At 33.1% G+C, this 20,414-nt stretch overlaps 1 protein-coding gene across 2 annotated transcripts; it reads left to right on the forward strand.

The window, feature by feature from the left end:
- Nucleotides 1-2,479: 2,479 nt before the first annotated feature.
- LOC110441527 (2-oxoglutarate-Fe(II) type oxidoreductase-like) lies at nucleotides 2,480-19,128 on the forward strand. Of its 2 annotated transcripts, none has more exons than XM_021484702.1 (2): nucleotides 2,480-2,569; nucleotides 14,362-19,128. In XM_021484702.1, exon 2 carries the CDS (start codon nucleotides 14,371-14,373, stop codon nucleotides 15,358-15,360), a length of 990 nt encoding a protein of 329 aa, XP_021340377.1. In that variant the 5' UTR covers nucleotides 2,480-2,569; nucleotides 14,362-14,370; the 3' UTR covers nucleotides 15,361-19,128. The 2 variants fall into 2 exon arrangements, with proteins under 2 accessions (XP_021340377.1, XP_021340376.1); XM_021484701.1 differs by lacking the exon at nucleotides 2,480-2,569 and adding an exon at nucleotides 2,582-2,786.
- The last annotated feature ends 1,286 nt before the right edge of the window (nucleotides 19,129-20,414 follow it).

Raw genomic sequence — 20,414 nt, forward strand, 5'->3', positions numbered from 1 at the left:
TATTTATTTGTTCTTAAATAATTTATTTATTTACTGCGTTTTGTATATTCGTCGTCCTTTAAACGACATTGACGCAACAGTCCTACTTAAATGATATGGCGCCAAAAATTAACCGAATTTATTTGAACGTTTGACGCTGGAGCATTCTCCATGTTATCTAAAACGAAGTAATAAGAGCAAGGTTGTTATATCACGTCATAAGTACACCACGTGTTACGTCACGAGAAATTGTGATGTCTTACTCGAATAAAAACCATTTCTGTTGGTAATATTCATATAGTGGGTTGCAGCGCAAATGTAAATATAACATTTTGATAAACATGATAATGATGATATACATAATATTGTAGATGATGCTCGTTTAATTGACAGTGATGTTAGTTGTAATCAAAGTACTAAAAGTACTGGAAATCCAAGTGACAGTAAGTTTGATAAGTTTGTAGAGAAAAAAAGATGTGTTTGTTACCCAGTAAAACCCATCGTTAGGGTTTACTGATGTTGTTGAACATGTTATACACTTGAAACCAAATGCTGTGTCTAAACACCACCAACCTTGTCGTTTACCACCTGAGAAGAGTGAGGTTTTGCGTTCACAATTAGACGAGGTATTGAAACAAGGTGTTATTGCCCAGAGGATATCACAATTTCAAGCCCAATTGTTTTAGTTTCAAAACCAAAAAGGAATCAGAATTCTGACTCCAAGAACGTAAAGGCCTCACACTTCTCGTCCTATCGGTTCTGTTGTGATTTTCGCTTCTTGAATTCCCAAACACAACCATTTCGTTACACGATACCAAATATTCAGGGTTGACGGTATAATTTACCAACAGTTCTCCCAACTGTATTACCTCTATTGACATGAGCTCTGGATTTTTACAGGTCATGAGTGTGCGAAATGTACAGCCTTCAACACTTGTTTTAGAACTTACAAATTTGCTCGACTCCCAATGAGTCTTAGTTTCCAACTATTGATGGACACGGTTCAGAATGAACTTACTTTTAAATCTGTTTTGTGCTATTTTGACGATGTCCTTATTTGAACAATATACAAGAGGGTTTTTTCACAATTTTTGACAGCTGGATTAAAAGTGCCTGTTTGCTCGTAAGTGTGTTTTCTTAGGTCATGATATCTCGCATTAGGGAATACGTGCACCTCCCAAGAGGTTAACTGCGATTCGTAAATACCAAACACCAAATTCACAGAAGGAGCTTAAGCGAGCTTTGGGATTGTTCAATTTTTTAGCAATAATATTCCACGATTTAGTGAAACAGCATATCCTTTGAACAATTTACTAAAAAAATGAGTGCGCTTTCAGTGGATACATCAAACAGCATTTGACATCCTGAAGTCCCAGTTGTTAAATTCTAAAGTGTTAGTTTTCCCAAATTTTGACTTGCCATTCCGATTTGCTGTAGATACATCCAGACGTGTAACAGGCTACATGCTCTACCAAATACATGACAACAATGTTGCACGTGTTGTTCGGTTCAAAAGGCCTTAATAAAATACAACAACAACAACAGTGTTATAGACCAACCAAGCTTGAGCTCCTCGGAATTGTATATGCTGTTCTGGAGTGTGCGACATATCTCAGGGGTAGGCATTTTGCAGTAGAATGTGATAAAGTATGATAATCTCTGAACGAAGTTACATGCCTGTTAGTATCACATTTTTTTTCACTCAGAATGTATATTAGTTTTTATATAAATAAACAAGTAATAAGACATGAAGATTGTTTTCACTATATGAAGTTATTCATGCATGGGTTGAAACACAATTGTCTTTGCTTAAAGGATACACTTCCTGGTTCCCCGCTGGACGTCTACTTCCGGTCGAAAGAAATTAAAGGCAAGGTGTAGTAAGGGGAAGCAACTCTGTTTACGCAAGCATGTGTTACCATTAAAGAGCGAAGCTCTTATTAAGCTCCTTGATAATGCTACAATTTATCTTCATTTCATTTTTTTACACACATTTGTATGGTTTATCAAAAATTGTGGTCCAATTTTTATTTGCTGGGGGATGATTTATAAATGCTATATTATATGTGAACCATACAATGTGATGAGTATAGTGCAAGGGAGGTAACTCTGTAATTACAATTACTTTGTATTATGTTTGTGAACTCTCCAGGAAGGATATAGAAGAAAGAGCATAAAAAGAGTGACAGAAGACGAATGACGTATTTTTATATTCCCTTCACAAAATCGAGCCCCAACACATTTAGCCCATGACACCTACATGTTTTTTCCTTTCTTCAAAAATAGCATGGATGCTATAAATATACAATACTCATACAAGACAGGGGGTATATAATAGGGTATGGGTATATACATTGTAATGATAAACTCGTTTGTTCTCAAGGGTACCAACGTGATAATGATTCAACGCACATATTATATAGCGCACACACACATACACACGCCATCTAATAATAAGGTACGTATATACTTGTTTGTGTATCTGAATAGCTAACACACCTCAAGGTGACAGAAGCAGAACGGTTTCATAGTTTACTGATCACATACTAGGAGATCCACCGACATAAGTCGCAATCCTAACTATATAACAGTAGGTATAAACCTATAGTCTATCGTTATCCTCTCTGTCTGTATTGATAAAATTTAAGGTTTGCTTGTACAAGTTGTGTTTACATATATACAGATAAACATTTGTGATATGCTCGACCGACATTTTAAATGTCACACATGTTGTTGTACAGGCCTATAACAGGTACATTTTATGAGAACGACTGTGTGCCGCATGTGCTTGGATAACAGCTTGCAAGGTAAGTACAGTAGCATAAATACTTGTAATAATGTGGCTCCACAATGTGAAATGACATTTGTGGCAAAAACGATATAAACTAACGTATTAGCACTTAAAGTAATGGATACCAAGATACCAGTTACAAGAAGAGTTCAAATGCTTTCACGATTTCGAGAATATTCCCTTTTATAACAGGCGAAGGAACACACGTGACCTTTATTACAGCTTAGATTCTACGTTTGACACTTGTATTTTTGATGATAATTATTTTATTTTTTCAATAAGATTTATCAGTTTGGAAGTATGTGATATCAAAGTTTTACTTTATACCCAAACACTGTACGTATTAGACGTGTCGCAATGTTTCTAGACCGACTGGTCCCTTTATCAAGCTTTGTCAACGGTGGTTTGGTGACACAGTGGATAGCGCGTTTGCCTTTCACCAAGGCAGCCGGGGTTCGATTCCGATCGGACGGTAATAGGTATGGGGTCACCTGCCCGATCATGTGGGTTTTCTCCGGGTATTCACCGGTTCCCTCCCACATTAAGACACTTTGCGCGCTAAAATCCGGGCCAACAAGAGTGATTAATATAAGTTGAAATAACTTGTCTCATAATTGATTTTTGTAAAATAAATAAAGTTTATATATTTATATGATGATGATGATGATGATGATGATGATGATGATAATGATGATGATGATGATGATGATGATGATGATGATGATGATGATATGAACTTTGGTGGACTAAAGGCATATTATATCGAAATATAATATAAATGTTTAAACCCAATCCTACTCTTTATATAAATGCTGCAGTTTATAAATACATCTTCATCTTATATGTCACACAAAATGTCGTGATGTTGCCAACCAATATTAGGAGCGCGGGACTTGTCACTCTGCTAATCTAGGTATGGTAAGGACATTGATTTAGTTTTCAAAATTACTGCTATACTTAATTGTTACCTAGGGAGATATTGTACATACTCGTAGACGTACTCACTGAGGCAGTTACTTATTATAATAAGTAGTTTTTCAACTCCTCCTTGTCCATTCCAGCCTTCTTTAACAATGGTCTGATATGTGCCTTCTTGAAACATAATGGAATCTTTGACTCAACCAATGATTTGGTGTCTATTTTAAATCTTATCGAACATAAATTTTAGAAGGTGACGATTATGTAATTTATGATAACTTGGGCGCAAGGTCATGCTAATCAATAACAGCATGTACGTCTCCTGGTGTTTAGGAAGCATGCTATGACACGTATATTAACACTTGGTTACAATATCATCAACAATACATGGTATTCTCAAATGTTATATCACCTTTTCAACGATACAGCTTCAAAGGTGTACGCATTATTGAACGGAAACCCACAAGGAATTGTCCCTTATATTCGAAAGTTGATTCCAAATAAACAAAAACATGTTATGAATTAATGTAGTAACAGGACAAAAGGTATAGGGTAACAAGAGAGAGCTGATTTAGTAAAATACAAACTAACAATAACATGACTTGAGTAGTCTATGACAGCTCTATAGGGATTTGTTTTCCCTCATTGTCTAAGTAAGCCGCCATCTTGGATTGTGGAGGGATATTTTGAGGGTTGATTATAAATAAATTTATATTACCTTACATTTATGACATCATATTGTATTGTATTACATATAATTACGATGACCGAATAACCACCACAGTATATAGCCTGTACCATTGAAAAAGCCTACAGTTGTGCACGAAACCATGACACAACAAGCAGAAGTGCCAATCAATTTCATTGTCAAATGTGTAGTTAGAATGATCAGAATCAGAAATTAAACAATAAAATATTTAAAATACAGTAATCAATGATTTTTATCACGGTTCATGTCATCCTCGATATCCCCCCTGATGACATGAACCGTGATAAAAATCATTGATTACTGTATTTTAAATATTTTATTGTTTAATTTCTGATTCTGATCATTGCGCACGCTCGCTTTCTCTGTAGAGAGCGTAGTTGATTGCAACCCCTGGAAATCGAGGATGGTTTCATGTTGACTCGCTGATATTACTTGTACTTGTTTACAATAGTATCTGGGTCACATCACCAAATTCTAAAGGTGTGCATGTGTGTTGTTCCGCTCTAGATCATTATCGTTATACCGGGCATTAACACCACAGAAATCAGTCAATATGTATTTAGATATGTTGTAACAATATTATTATGCATAAAAATGAAGATATGATGACAAAACTTGTATGTTCATATTGGTTGTTTTGATGTACAAACTGCTTTGTTTAGCGGTAAAGAACATAACTATGGAACTACAAGCAATGCCACATACCCCTTTGCGTATGTCAATTTGCTTATAAATCATAATCGATAAATATTTGGTTGAGAAATAGTCCAAAACAAAGGGTCCATGTGTTAATTCTGTAGAAATAGGACTTGAGTAAGTCCATGTCATACGAGTGTATTGCTAAACGGAAATAGGAACTACATCCCTAGTTGAAAATCCAATGTAGGGAGACAGTATCACATTTTCCGCATAATCTAATGTTTAATATTAAAGTGATGAATATTGTATGCTTATTATTGACAGAACAGTGTGTTCTTTCAATATTAAAATATTGCAAAGCAATCCAGGCATTAATTCAGTTGTTTTTTAATCAATGAGTCACATGTGTCCATTTTTCTGTACTTCAGGAAACCGGCTACCTATTTCACTACTGTGAAGTTTTTCAAGAACGATAATTCTTGCATGCAATTACTATGTGTATATGGTTTTATTATAAAATATCAATTTTTAATCGTCTATAGATAAATAATTTTACACAATTTCAGTATTTATGAAATTGATATACATTAATGCAATACTAATCTATGTTAGTATCATTTTTATTGACATTATCTTGCACAAAATTGTGTGTTTCAATTTTTTTTTCCAAATTCACTCCTTTTTACAGAAATTTCCATTTAAAATCGTTAAAATTCTGACAACCTATATTTTTTTTGTGGCAGAAAATTTTCTTTACTTCAAAGCAATATAACTACAAAATTTGAATAAATTCTGCTGAGAAATGGTGACACAATCCTATTACCAGGTAAATCGATTTAAAGACCACTAGATATATAGGTGTGTTTAAGGTAATCAACCTTGCACGCATACTTTGTACTTTAATTTGTATGTATTATAATATAGAGTAAACGATTTTAGAATTGCATGTACATCTACAATGTATAATGAAAACTGTGTTAAACGTGGATATGGCTATAGAGGCAGATATCTTCCTGCGGCTATCATTTTTCGTTTTACATGTAAATCGAAATAGATTACAAAGGATAAAATACTAATCACGTGATGTACTCCAGCAGTATCCATGTAGTGAACTCTCATCGCTTCATTACTAAATGTGATCTATCCCAGGGAAATATATGTCATTAGTTTGGTCATTTGAACATTTTACTAACTTCAGTTTTCACTACATACGTACGTCGATTCAGGAATGCACATATATGATAATCATTGGCATGTTTCTAGCCTGTTCGCGCATGTGTACAAAACTCCTGCGATCAATGTCACTTTTCAGACAAAACAACATAATGGTAAATAGTTATTAATGTAATGGACACCCAAACAGATTCCATTCTTTTATTTGCGGGAGAATGATGAGACGAGTTATGGTCCGAAACGCATTGTAAAGTTAGACACGATCACTTTGACCCTTCTCTGATTAATTAGCCATATGGTCGACACCAACCAGACAATGACTTGCGCGAGCAACTCCAGTCTCAGACAAACAACTCTAGTCTCAGACAAACAACGCTAGTCTCAGACAAGCAACTCTAGTCACATACAAACAACTCTAGTCTCAAACAAACAACTCTAGTATCATACAAACAACTCTAGTCTCAGACAAACAACTCTAGTCTCAGACAAGTAACTCTAGTCTCAGACAAACAACTCTAGTCTCAGACAAGCAACTCTAGNGAAGAGTCCTTTGTGCGTAACAAATGTTGTGATTGATCGAGATTTATCAGACAGTTCAATCTGATGAAAAGCCCATTTTATGTCTAATTTGCTAAACACCGTACTCTGGTTTAGATCATAGAGGACTTCCTCAACAGTTGGTATTGGGTGACGTTCTCGAATTATGGCCTCATTAGCCCGCCTTATATCCACACAAAGTCTAATGTCTGACTGACCTTTGGGAACGACGACCACCGGGGATACCCAAGGCNAGTCTCAGACAAACAGCTCTAGTCTCAGACAAACAACTCTAGTCTCAGACAAGCAACTCTAGTATCAGACAAACAACTCTAGTCTCAGACAAGCAACTCTAGTCTCAGACAAACAACTCTAGTCTAAGACAAACAACTCTAGTCTCAGACAAGCAACTCTAGTATCATACAAACAACTCTAGTCTCAGATAAACAACTCTAGTCTCAAACAAAAACCTCAAGTCTCAGACAAAAAACTCAAGTCTCAGACAAACAACTCAAGTCTCAAACAAAAAGCTCAAGTCTCAGACAAACAACTCTAGTCTCAGACAAACAACTCTACCCTCAGACAAACACATCTAGTCTCAGACAAACAGCTCTAGTCTCAGACAAACACATCTAGTCTCAGACAAACAGCTCTAGTCTCAGACAAACAACTCTAGTCTCAGACAAGCAACTCTAGTATCAGACAAACAACTCTAGTCTCAGACAAGCAACTCTAGTCTCAGACAAGCAACTCTAGTATCATACAAATAAATCTAGTCTCAGATAAACAACTCTAGTCTCAAACAAAAACCTCAAGTCTCAGACAAAAAACTCAAGTCTCAAACAAACAACTCAAGTCTCAGACAAACAACTCTTGTCTAGACAAACAACGCTAGTCTCAGACAAACAACTCTTGTCTCAGACAAACAACTCAAGTCTCAGACAAACAACTCTAGTCTCAGACATGATCTCGGTTTCCTGCTTCACTTCACTTCGCTAGTTACACCAACTGCCACTTTTTACATATATTCCTGGACTAAAGAATGACGATTCGGTATGTTATTAAAATATATAAATCATAATATATATAACAGGTGATACATCTTATATAGTATATATATATATATATATATATATACACTATATGGTACGTTTTGTATCATATATAGATGTTTAATATCATATATAAATGTCCTATATCATATATAGATGTTTTATATCATATAGAGATGTCTTATATCATATATAGATGTCCTATATCATATATAGATGTCCTAGATCATATATAGATGTCCTATATCATAAAAAGATGACATATATAGATGTCCTATATCATATATAGATGTTTTATATCATATATAGATGTTTTATATCATATATAGATGTCCTGTTTCATATATAGATGTCCTTTATCATATATAGATGTCCTGTATCATATATAGATGTTTCAAATCATATATAAATGTCCTATATCATATATAGATGTTTTATATCATATAGAGATGTCTTATATCATATATAGATGTCCTATATAGTATATAGATGTCCTACATCATATAAAGATGTCCTATATAGATGTCCTATATCATATATAGATGTCCTTTATCATATATCGATGTTTTATACCATATAGAGATGTCCTATATCATAGATAGATGTCCTGTATCATATATAGATGTTTCAAATCATATATAAATGTCCTATATCATATATAGATGTTTTATATCATATTTAGATGTCCTGTATCATATATAGATGTCCTATATCATATATAGGTGGCGTTTATCATATATAGATGTCATATATCATATATAGATGTTTTATATCATATTTAGATGTCCTGTATCATATATAGATGTTTTATATCATATATAGATGTCCTATATCATATATAGATGTACTATTTCATATATATACATGTCCTATATTATATATAGATGTCCTATATCTATATAGATGTTTTTATATCATATTTAAATGTCCTGTATCATATATAGATGTCCTATATCATATATAGATGTCCTTTATCATATATAGATGTCATATATCATATATAGATGTTTTATATCATATAGAGATGTCCTATATCATAGACAGATGTCCTGTATCATATATAGATGTTTTATATCATATTTAGATGTCCTGTATCATATATAGATGTCCTATATCATATATAGATGTCCTATATCATATATAGATGTACTATTTCATATATATAGATGTCCTGTATTATATATAGATGTACTATATCTATATAGATGTTTTATATCATATATAGATGTCCGATATCATATAGAGATGTCCTATTTCATATATCAATGTCCTATATCACATATAGATGTCCTATATCATATANCTTTATCATATATAGATGTACTACTTCATATATAGAGATGTCCTATATCATAGATAGATGTCCTGTTTTATATATAGATGTTTTATATCATATTTAGATGTCCTGTATCATATATCGATGTCCTGTATCATATATAGATGTACTATTTCATATATATAGATGTCCTATATCTATATAGATGTTTTATATCATAGATAGATGTTTTATATCATATAGAGATGTCCGATATCATATATAGATGTCCTATATAATATATAGATGTCCTACATCATATAAAGATGTCCTATATAGATGTCGTATATCATATAAAGATGTCCTTTATCATATATAGATGTTTTATATCATACAGTTGTATATCGATATATAGATATCCTATATCATATGGAGATGTCCTATATCATATAAAGATGTCCTTTATCATATATAGATGTCCTATATCATATAAAGATGTCCTTTATCATATATAGATGTACTGTTTCATATTTCATATATATAGATGTCCTATATAATATATAGATGTCCTACATCATATAAAGATGTCCTATATAGATGTCGTATATCATATAAAGATGTCCTTTATCATATATAGATGTTTTATATCATATTTAGATGTCCTGTATCATATATAGATGTCCTATATCATAGATAGATGTTTTATATCATACAGTTGTATATCGATATATAGATATCCTATATCATATGGAGATGTCTTATATCATATATAGATGTCCTATATAATATATAGATGTCCTACATCATATAAAGATGTCCTATATAGATGTCCTATATCATATATAGATATCCTATATCATATATCGATGTCCTGTATCATATATAGATGTCCTTATCATATATAGATGTCCTATATCATAGATAGATGTTTTATATCACATATAGATGTCCTTTATCATATATAGATGTACTACTTCATATATAGAGATGTCCTATATCACAGATAGATGTCCTGTATCATATATAGATGTTTTATATCATAGATAGATGTTTTATATCATAGATAGATGTCCTATATCATATAGAGATGTCCTATTTCATATATATCAATGTCCTATATCACATATAGATGTCCTAATCATATAGAGATGTCGTATATCATATAAAGATGTCCTTTATCATATATAGATGTCCTATATCATATATAGATGTCCTATATCATATATAGATGTCCTATATCATATAGAGATGTCATATATCATATATAGATGTCCTATATCATATACAGATGTCCTATATCATAGATAGATGTTTTATATCACATATAGATGTCCTTTATCATATATAGATGTACTACTTCATATATAGAGATGTCCTATATCATAGATAGATGTCCTGTATCATATATAGATGTTTTATATCATAGATAGATGTTTTATATCATAGATAGATGTTTTATATCATATATAGATGTCCTTTATCATATATAGATGTACTACTTCATATATAGAGATGTCCTATATCATAGATAGATGTCCTGTATCATATATAGATGTCCTGTATCATATGCAGATGTCCTGTATCATATATAGATGTCCTGTATCATATGCAGATGTCCTGTATCATATATAGATGTCCTATATCATATACAGATGTCCTATATCATAGATAGATTATAGATGTCCTATATCTATATAGATGTTTTATATCATATATCAATGTCCTGTATCATATATAGATGTCCTATATCATATAGAGATGTCCTATATCATATAAAGATGTCCTTTATCATATTTAGATGTCCTATATCATATATAGATGTCCTGTATCATATATCGATGTCCTGTATTATATATAGATGTCCTTTTACAGATATAGATGTCCTATATCATATATAGATGTCCTGTATCATATGCAGATGTCCTGTATCATATATAGATGTCCTATATCATATATAGATGTCCTATATCATATATAGATGTCCTATATCATATAGAGATGTCCTATATCATATATAGTTGTCCTATATCATATATAGATGTCCTATAACATAGATAGATGTTTTATATCATAGATAGATGTCCTATATCATATAGAGATGTCCTATTTCATATAGCAATGTCCTATATCACATATAGATGTCCTTATCATATAGAGATGTCCTATATCATATAAAGATGTCCTTTATCATATGTAGATGTCCTATATCATATATAGATGTCCTATATCATATATCGATGTCCTGTATCATATATAGATGTCCTTTTACAGATATAGATGTCCTATATCATATATAGATGTCCTGTATCATATATAAATGTCCTGTATCATATAGAGATGTCCTATATCATATAGAGATGTCCTATATCATATAGAGATGTCCTATATTATATACAGATGTCCTATATCATAGATAGATGTTTTATATCATATATAGATGTCCTTTATCATATATAGATGTACTGTTTCATATATATAGATGTCCTATATTATATATAGATGTCCTTTATCATATATAGATGTACTATATCATATAGAGATGTCCTGTATCCTATATAGATGTCCTATATCATATATCAATGTCCTATATCATATGTTAGATGTCCTATATCATATATAGACGTCCTATATCATATATATATGTCCTATATCATATAGAGATGTCCTATATCATAGATAGATGTTTTATATCATAGATAGATGTCCTATATCATATATAGATGTCCTATATCACATATCAATGTCCTATATCATATAGCAATGTCCTGTATCATATATAGATGTCCTATATCTATATAGATGTCCTGTATCCTATATAGATGTTTTATATCATATATCAATGTCCTATATCACATATAGATGTCCTAATCATATAAAGATGTCCTTTATCATATATAGATGTCCTATATCATATATAGATGTCCTATATCATATATCGATGTCCTGTATCATATAAAGATGTCCTTTTACAGATATAGATGTCCTGTATCATATATAGATGTCCTGTATCATATATAGATGTCCTATATCATATAGCAATGTCCTATATCATATATCAATGTCCTATATCACATATAGATGTCCTATATCATATATAGATGTCCTATATCATATAGAGATTCCTATATTATATACAGATGTCCTATATCATAGATAAATGTTTTATATCATATATAGATGTTTTATATCATATATAGATGTCCTTTATCATATAAAGATGTACTATTTCATATATATAGATGTCCTATATTATATATAGATGTCCTTTATTATATATAGATGTACTATATCATATAGAGATGTCCTGTATCCTATATAGATGTCCTATATCATATGTTAGATGTCCTATATCATATATAGATGTCCTATATCATATANCTGAGCTCATTAACTAAAGTATTTTTACCGGAAGCTGCGTGTAGCATGCATGACCTACAGTCCAGTAGCAGTTCCCGATTGAGATAAACAGGGTGCATTTTCAATAAGAATACGAGGTTGTGGTAAGATCATATGTTCTACAAAGGAAAGGCATGATATTTACAAGCCATTTAAGTGCATTTGAGTCCAAAGTTACGCATAATAAAGACAGTAGGTCCGGTATATGATTCAATTTAGTACCAGTGNTAGATGTACTATTTCATATATATAGATGTCCTATATTTTATATAGATGTCCTATATCTTTATAGATGTTTTATATCATATATAGATGTCCGATATCATATAGAGATGTCCTATATCATATATAGATGTCCTATATCATATATAGATGTCCTATATCATATATAGATGTCCTATATCATATATAGATGTCCTATATCATATAGCGATGTCCTATATCATATATCAATGTCCTATATCACATATAGATGTCCTATATCATATATAGATGTCCTATATCATATATAGATGTCCTATATCATATATAGATGTCCTATATCATATATAGATGTCCTATATCATATATCGATGTCCTATATCATATATCAATGTCCTATATCACATATAGATGTCCTATATCATATATAGATGTCCTATATCATATATAGATGTCCTATATCATATATAGATGTCCTATATCATATAGCAATGTCCTATATCATATATCAATGTCCTATATCACATATAGATGTCCTATATCATATATAGATGTCCTATATCATATATAGATGTCCTATATCATATATAAATGTCCTATATCATATATAGATGTCCTATTTCATATATCAATGTCCTATATCACATATAGATGTCCTATATCATATATAGATGTNGCTCATTAACTAAAGTAATACCAATAGCTGGCGGCTCACGCTTTAGCTAAAAAAGTAGTTCTCATGGACCTGTCTTGGAAAAATATATGTAAAAGTTCTGAACCCATGACAATGTCTTTAAATAAAGCTCAAATAATTTGGTCAAATAACGTGTTTTTTACAATATCTTTTTCCGATTACTATTTTGGATAATGAAGGTCAAACTTTCAAAATAAGGTGACCTAATTTTGTCAAATAACTGTTAATTGCTAATTTCTAAACCTTATGATTTTTTTTGATAATGTAGGTCTAATTTAGAAAATTGGGTCATATAGTTACCTTATTTTGTCAAAAAATTGTTGAATATTATTATCTGACCAGAACAGTATGACTCTTGTAGATAATGTAGGTCAAATTTTGAAAGTTAGGTCACAGTGACCTAATTTTGTCTAACATCTGTTAAATGTTAATTTCTGACCCTACGACCATTTTTTCTAAGGAAGGTCAAGTCTTCAAAACTAGGTCACAGTGACCCAATTTGGTCAAGCAACAGTTTAATGTTTATTTCTTAACCCGATGACAAGTTTTTATAGTGTAGGTCAAATTTCCAAAAATTGGTCACATTGATCTAATTAGGTCAGACATCCATACTGGGTTATTATCTAGAATAGGTCGCAGGACTTCATAAGTATACTGAAAGTGGATATTTTAAATCAGTGTATCAAGTTTTCATATGGTTCACTTTTCAACGGGGGTCCATTTTCAACGTGTATGTAAAAAATAAATTTGCGTTAGGTTCCTTTTTCAACGGCTTCTAGGTTTTATTTTCAACGTTGAAAACTGACCCTGTTTCCATTTTCAACGAGGGTCCCTTTTCAACGTTACACCGGCGTAGCCTAACGTTAACTTTTGATGTGTCAAAATTTCGAAATTTTGGTCATGGTCACTTTCAGCAAATTAACATACTCCTACGTGAAAGTGAACAACTGGCATGTTTAATTGTTAATTACAGCTTAAGTAATACTATATGCTAAAATCTGATTATTGTTATTTCAGAGAATCGAAATGCCTGAGAATTTTGAGCTACCCATAGTCGATATGGCAAAAGCCAAAAGCCACAGACAGGAATTAGCAAAGAGTGTTGTGCATGCCCTGGAGAACACAGGCTTTTTGTTTATCAACAATGTTAAAGGTGTTGACTTTGATCAACTGTACAAGTGTTGTCAGTGGTTTTTCACACAACCAGAAGAAGTGAAAAAAGGTCTGCTTCGGAAAATTTGGAATTCCGAAAACCCCAACATTTATCGAGGATATTTTCCTGTAGGGAAAGACGAGCCAAGTAGAAAGGAAGGGTTTGAATTTGGAAAAGATATTGAACCCAATGACCCAGAGGTTGCACCAGGTAATTGGTTTTATGAACCATCAGTTTGGCCAAAAGAAGATGGCAGCTTCCCTTTCAAAACATTCCTGTTGGATACCTACGAGGTTTTGCACCAACTGTCTCTGGAGATTTTACGACTCACGTCAATCGGTCTTGGAATTGATGAGTTTTCATTTGATGAAATATTTTCCAAACGGCCTTGTTCTACATTCCGCTTGATCCATTATCCACCTTGGAATGGAAACCCACCACCGAATGCTCGGATTGAGGATGGGAAAGTCGTAACGACCCCGGACCACACAGACTCCAACTTTCTCACCCTGCTGACAACATTTAACTACAAAGGTTTGGAGGTGCTCACGACAGATGGAAAGTGGGCAGAGATTGAGCCACGTCCTGGGAGTCTCATCATGAACATCGGGGATGTCTTTTCACGCATGATGGGAGGGCGCTTCAAAGCAACACGACACCGAGTGATTGACATCGGAGTTGATAGATTCTCGATTCCGTTTTTCTTGGAGCCACGGTATGAAGGAGACATTGGTTTGAATTTCATGACCAAGGCTACAGGAAAGGGAGAAGAGCACATTGTCGAGGAATATGGACCTTGGGCAATCTACCAGATGAAACATCTTAAAAAGTATTTCGAGTATAGGACTTTGACAGAATTTTAAAAGGGGAATGTACCATTATTGGTGATGATATATAATGTAATTTTACGTTACTCAGAAAGAAAGTATTTTGGTGTTATATATTCAGGTCTGACCCTTTCATTCCTATGTAACTTTAGTAGACTCTACCATGCATTGATCTTGACGTGTTCATTATTGTCTACAGTGGTGAAAGGGTTAAGGATAACATACTTCTGGGGATGCACGTTTTACCATGATGATTAGAAGAGATTTAAGTGGTTATGGACACCGTTTTTCTGCAATTTATTTCACCTTTTATAACATTCAAGAACATTATCTGCCATGTTGGCTTTGATAAATGGAAGAGCTTTACAGATTTTTGTGACACCCCGATAGCTTTATTAACATAACAAGAGGTTGTTAAATTAATAATGACTAGAGATTATATTTGTTGCGCAAATGGTTGCTTCCTTTCATATACATCTTATTCCTAGCTGCTCAGTAGTAAATAATGCATTTTGTTCACGAGAAAAATAAATTTAACGCTTATTTGACCTTTATCACATTGACTTTACATTAGAACACTATGTATGTTATTTTGTGCAATGGATAATCCTGAATTCCTGAACAAGATATGCTGAACAGCTGAAATATTATGCCAGAACAAGATTTTGATGAAATTCAAAACAATCTCAACTCAACTGACATTTTGCCTTAAGATAAAATTTGAAGTGACCAATTAGAGTACATTTTGGGTGTTTGATAAGAGTTCCGACGCACCATCTGTGGGTGACTAATTTGTAGTACAGGGCATACCTTCTATGAGTGAATTGAATTATATTACAAGACGCACCTTCTGTGGGAGATTATAATTATATTACACGACGCACCTTCTGTGGGAGATTATAATTATAGTACACGACGCACCTTCTGTGGGTGATTTTAATTATAGTACACGACGCACCTTGTGTGGGAGATTATAATTATAGTACACGACGCACCTTCTGTGGGTGATTTTAATTATATTACACGACGCACCTTCTGTGGGAGATTTTAATTATAGTACATGACGCACCTTCTGTGGAAGATTTTAATTATAGTACACGACGCACCTATGTGGAAGATTTTAATTATAGTACACGACGCACCTTCCGTGGGAGATTTTAATTATAGTACACGACGCACCTTCTGTGGGTGATTTTAATTATATTACACGACGCACCTTCTGTGGGTGATTTTAATTATAGTACACGACGCACCTTCTGTGGGTGATTATAATTATAGTACACGACCCACCTTGTGTGGGAGATTATAATTATAGTACACGACGCACCTTCTGAGGGAGATTTTAATTATAGTACACGACGCACCTATTGTGGGAGATTATAATTATAGTACACGACTCACCTTGTGTGGGAGATTATAATTATAGTACACGACGCACCTTGTGTGGGAGATTATAATTGTGGGAGATTATAATTATAGTACACGACTCACCTTGTGTGGGAGATTATAATTATAGTACACGACGCACCTTGTGTGGGAGATTATAATTATGGTACACGACGCACCTTGTGTGGGAGATTATAATTATAGTACACGACGCACCTATGTGGGAGATTATAATTATAGTACACGACGCACCTTCTGTGGGTGATTATAATTATAGTACACGACCCACCTTGTGTGGGAGATTATAATTATAGTACACGACGCACCTTCTGAGGGAGATTTTAATTATAGTACACGACGCACCTTGTGTGGGAGATTATAATTATAGTACACGACTCACCTTGTGTGGGAGATTATATTTATGGTACACGACGCACCTTGTGTGGGAGATTATAATTATAGTACACGACGCACCTATGTGGGAGATTATAATTATAGTACACGACGCACCTTCTGTGGGTGATTATAATTATAGTACACGACCCACCTTGTGTGGGAGATTATAATTATAGTACACGACGCACCTTCTGAGGGAGATTTTAATTATAGTACACGACGCACCTTGTGTGGGAGATTATAATTATAGTACACGACTCACCTTGTGTGGGAGATTATATTTATGGTACACGACGCACCTTGTGTGGGAGATTATAATTATAGTACACGACGCACCTATGTGGGAGATTATAATTATAGTACACGACGCACCTTCTGTGAGTAATGCAGATATTCTTAAAGTGTCATCTCACCATGAATGTCATAAATGTAACAGGATGGGAGCAATATATTTTTTAGGAACTGGAAGTTTGACCGGAAGAACAAGTAAATAATATGACCCCTTTATTTAAAGGGAGATGGTTATGATCAAGACTTATTGTCGTTTTTATAATATAGCTACTGATTGCATATATATTAAAATATGTTCGGTTCGCCAAGCTTTATTTTGTATTGTTGACTCTGTTGTCCCAGTAGGGAACAAAATAAATCGCTATGCAATATGAATTAGGTTAATTTTGGCCAAATCATTGCTGTGTTATCATTCCGCTTGATCCAAGTTGTTCTGTATTAGAACTCGGGTAGATGCATAATCCCTAAGTATCCTGCCTAGCTGATATAGTGATTAAATATTGTCGTATTACATTATGTGAGCTTGAAGCTCACTTACAATAGAGCTGTTTTCTGCTATGTAAATGCAGGGTTGGGGTGGTGTGGGGTGGTCGGCATGTTACAATAACCACTCTACAGTTTACAGGAACTCAGTCTTCAGTACTGGAGTTTGTCTTAGGAGCCATAACGCCTAAGTCAAGATTTCTTATTGAGTTTTAACACATGAAAGCCTATCTTTTTATCAATGTTATGACACTTACCTACTATGTACAATCAATACCAGAGAGGCCAATGTGTAGAAATCTTCAAATGACTTCTACTTAACCATGAGGCCATGCGTAGTCATGTTTGACATTATGTTGCTGGGGTGAGGTGATAACGTGTGGTTTATACCCTGATCTCCCACATTCAAAGTCACAGGCCCATAAGGTAAGTTCTTCAAACAACTCTAAATGAACCACAACGCTTGAATAAGGATATGTGGCCTGTAGCTTGAAAGGTTGGTTGGAACCATGGACCGAATTGGAAACTTTTGCCGATTCAAAAGATGTATGATTTTTAATGAACAATCTTTACCGTAATGTCCCCTTAGCTACCCTTGGACTTACAGTGTTTCAAGCTATATTTAATGAAAATCCGCTCAGATACTCTATACAAGTAGCTTTTACACTAAAAATATTATCACTGACATCATGTTTGTTAATAAAAAGCATAAAGACAAAGTGTGAAAAATGGTTTTATTATCAAGGTTATGATAATGATATCACAGTCAAAAATGTAATCAAATTCAATATACAGTAATAGAAGCTATCTACAGAGTAAGCTTCAGTGATTATTTTACTCTCAAAGCTGTTAAAGCTTGGTGCACATGAGGGGTGGGCTGGACGTTCCATAAATACATCATATATCCGGTATAATTTTGACATATGGTATAAATGCATTTCGAATCATTCTTACAAAAAAATACTACAGGTTAATTTCAATTGTCATTAATAATTGTGTACATAATAAAATCATAATTCAATATTCTTAGTCCTAAGTTTGCCTGGAGCATTCAAACCTATCTAAATCAAATATACTTCATGTGTCATCCTTCAAATTTAATCAAACTTAAGTTGATCAAAATTTTAATTATCTGGAGCAATCATTTATTTAGAAACATTTAAACAAAGCTTCTGGTTTCCCTATTAATCTTTAGTACTTGAATTGAACACAATCAGGAAAATGTATGTATGTTTAAAAATTAAAAAAGCAGAATTGCATGTACAATTTACAGTTTACCAAAGAACATTACATGTATACCACAGATTATCCATGTTCCAGCAAGTCACCAACTTGAGTGATTGACATTCGTGAATATTGCACTTTGTAATCTAATTTGCTTTATCTTACATCCAAATTTTTAAAAACAGGTATAATGATGTTAATATTATAGACAACAGTATAGTGATAGACAATCATACAGACTGCGAGGAACAAATGCTAATTGATCCTGATATATAGGCAACCACTTCTGATTAAAAGTTCAGACATATCAATATGATGATAGTGGTAGTTATGTAAGATTGTGTGGATAAATTGCTATAAAAATATTTTAAAACTGAAATGAATTTTTCAACTCCCTGTATCTTAATTAGATTAGATTCGAATGTTTAATTGCAAAATCTGTGATTAAATACTTTAATCACGAAGTTTGATAATTCTATCATGATTGGATTTATTTTTACAATAATGGAATTTTATACTGAATTTGCTGCACTAATCCTTTTTCCTGAACTGGCCCCCCTTGGTCACCAACTGCATTCTCTTTTTACCATTTAACAGTAAACGGCTGTGAGTAAGCTTTACATTAACCATAAACAGTGACCTTATTGTAAATGTCACAAAATTCAAACATTTTCTGATACTCATTTTCTGTTATACAAAATAAGCACTATTAAAAGCCAAATACCAGTAAATGGAAAAAAAAGTTTGGAGAATTTCAATTTTCATATTCAACTCACGGATAAAAGGTTTGTTTAATCTTAAGTTCCAATTTTTGATCATTAGAATCAAAACCGAAAAATAGAAACAACTCAGATAAAATAACAGCTAGTTGAATGCACTGATCTGTCTGTCAAATCAATTTTATATACAATACACTATAACAAGAGGCACAGAAGGCCAGTATGGCTTACCTGAATATTCATTAAAAGCAGAATTGTAAAATTTTCTCCATTCTGGACACCTTCACAACAGATCGGGTTGAAATCCAGGTAAACAGATTTATATAAGGAAACTTTACAGCACTGTATGTCAAGGACCAAATATCAAGACCCTGGTACCTTCAATGATAAAAATTGATCGCAGGAAGATGAATGCTGCCTCCCACCATATAAAGTCACAGGCACTTTGTGCCAAGTGTGCCAAGAACATCAGAACATTTCACATAACTAAACAGGGAAACTGTTCCTCACATTAACACTGTAGGCATATAGACCTTGTGTAAGACTTACCCTTTCAGCAACGAAAGTTAAACTTATTAACTAGAATTCAGA

Source organism: Mizuhopecten yessoensis, unplaced genomic scaffold, assembly GCF_002113885.1.
Source record: "Mizuhopecten yessoensis strain PY_sf001 unplaced genomic scaffold, ASM211388v2 scaffold716017, whole genome shotgun sequence".
NCBI lineage: Eukaryota > Metazoa > Mollusca > Bivalvia > Pectinida > Pectinidae > Mizuhopecten > Mizuhopecten yessoensis.

What these genes read in the sequence shown, in the direction of transcription:
- LOC110441527 (XM_021484702.1), top strand. Translation starts at nt 14,371, where the DNA reads ATGCCTGAGAATTTTGAGCTACCCATAGTCGATATGGCAAAAGCCAAA.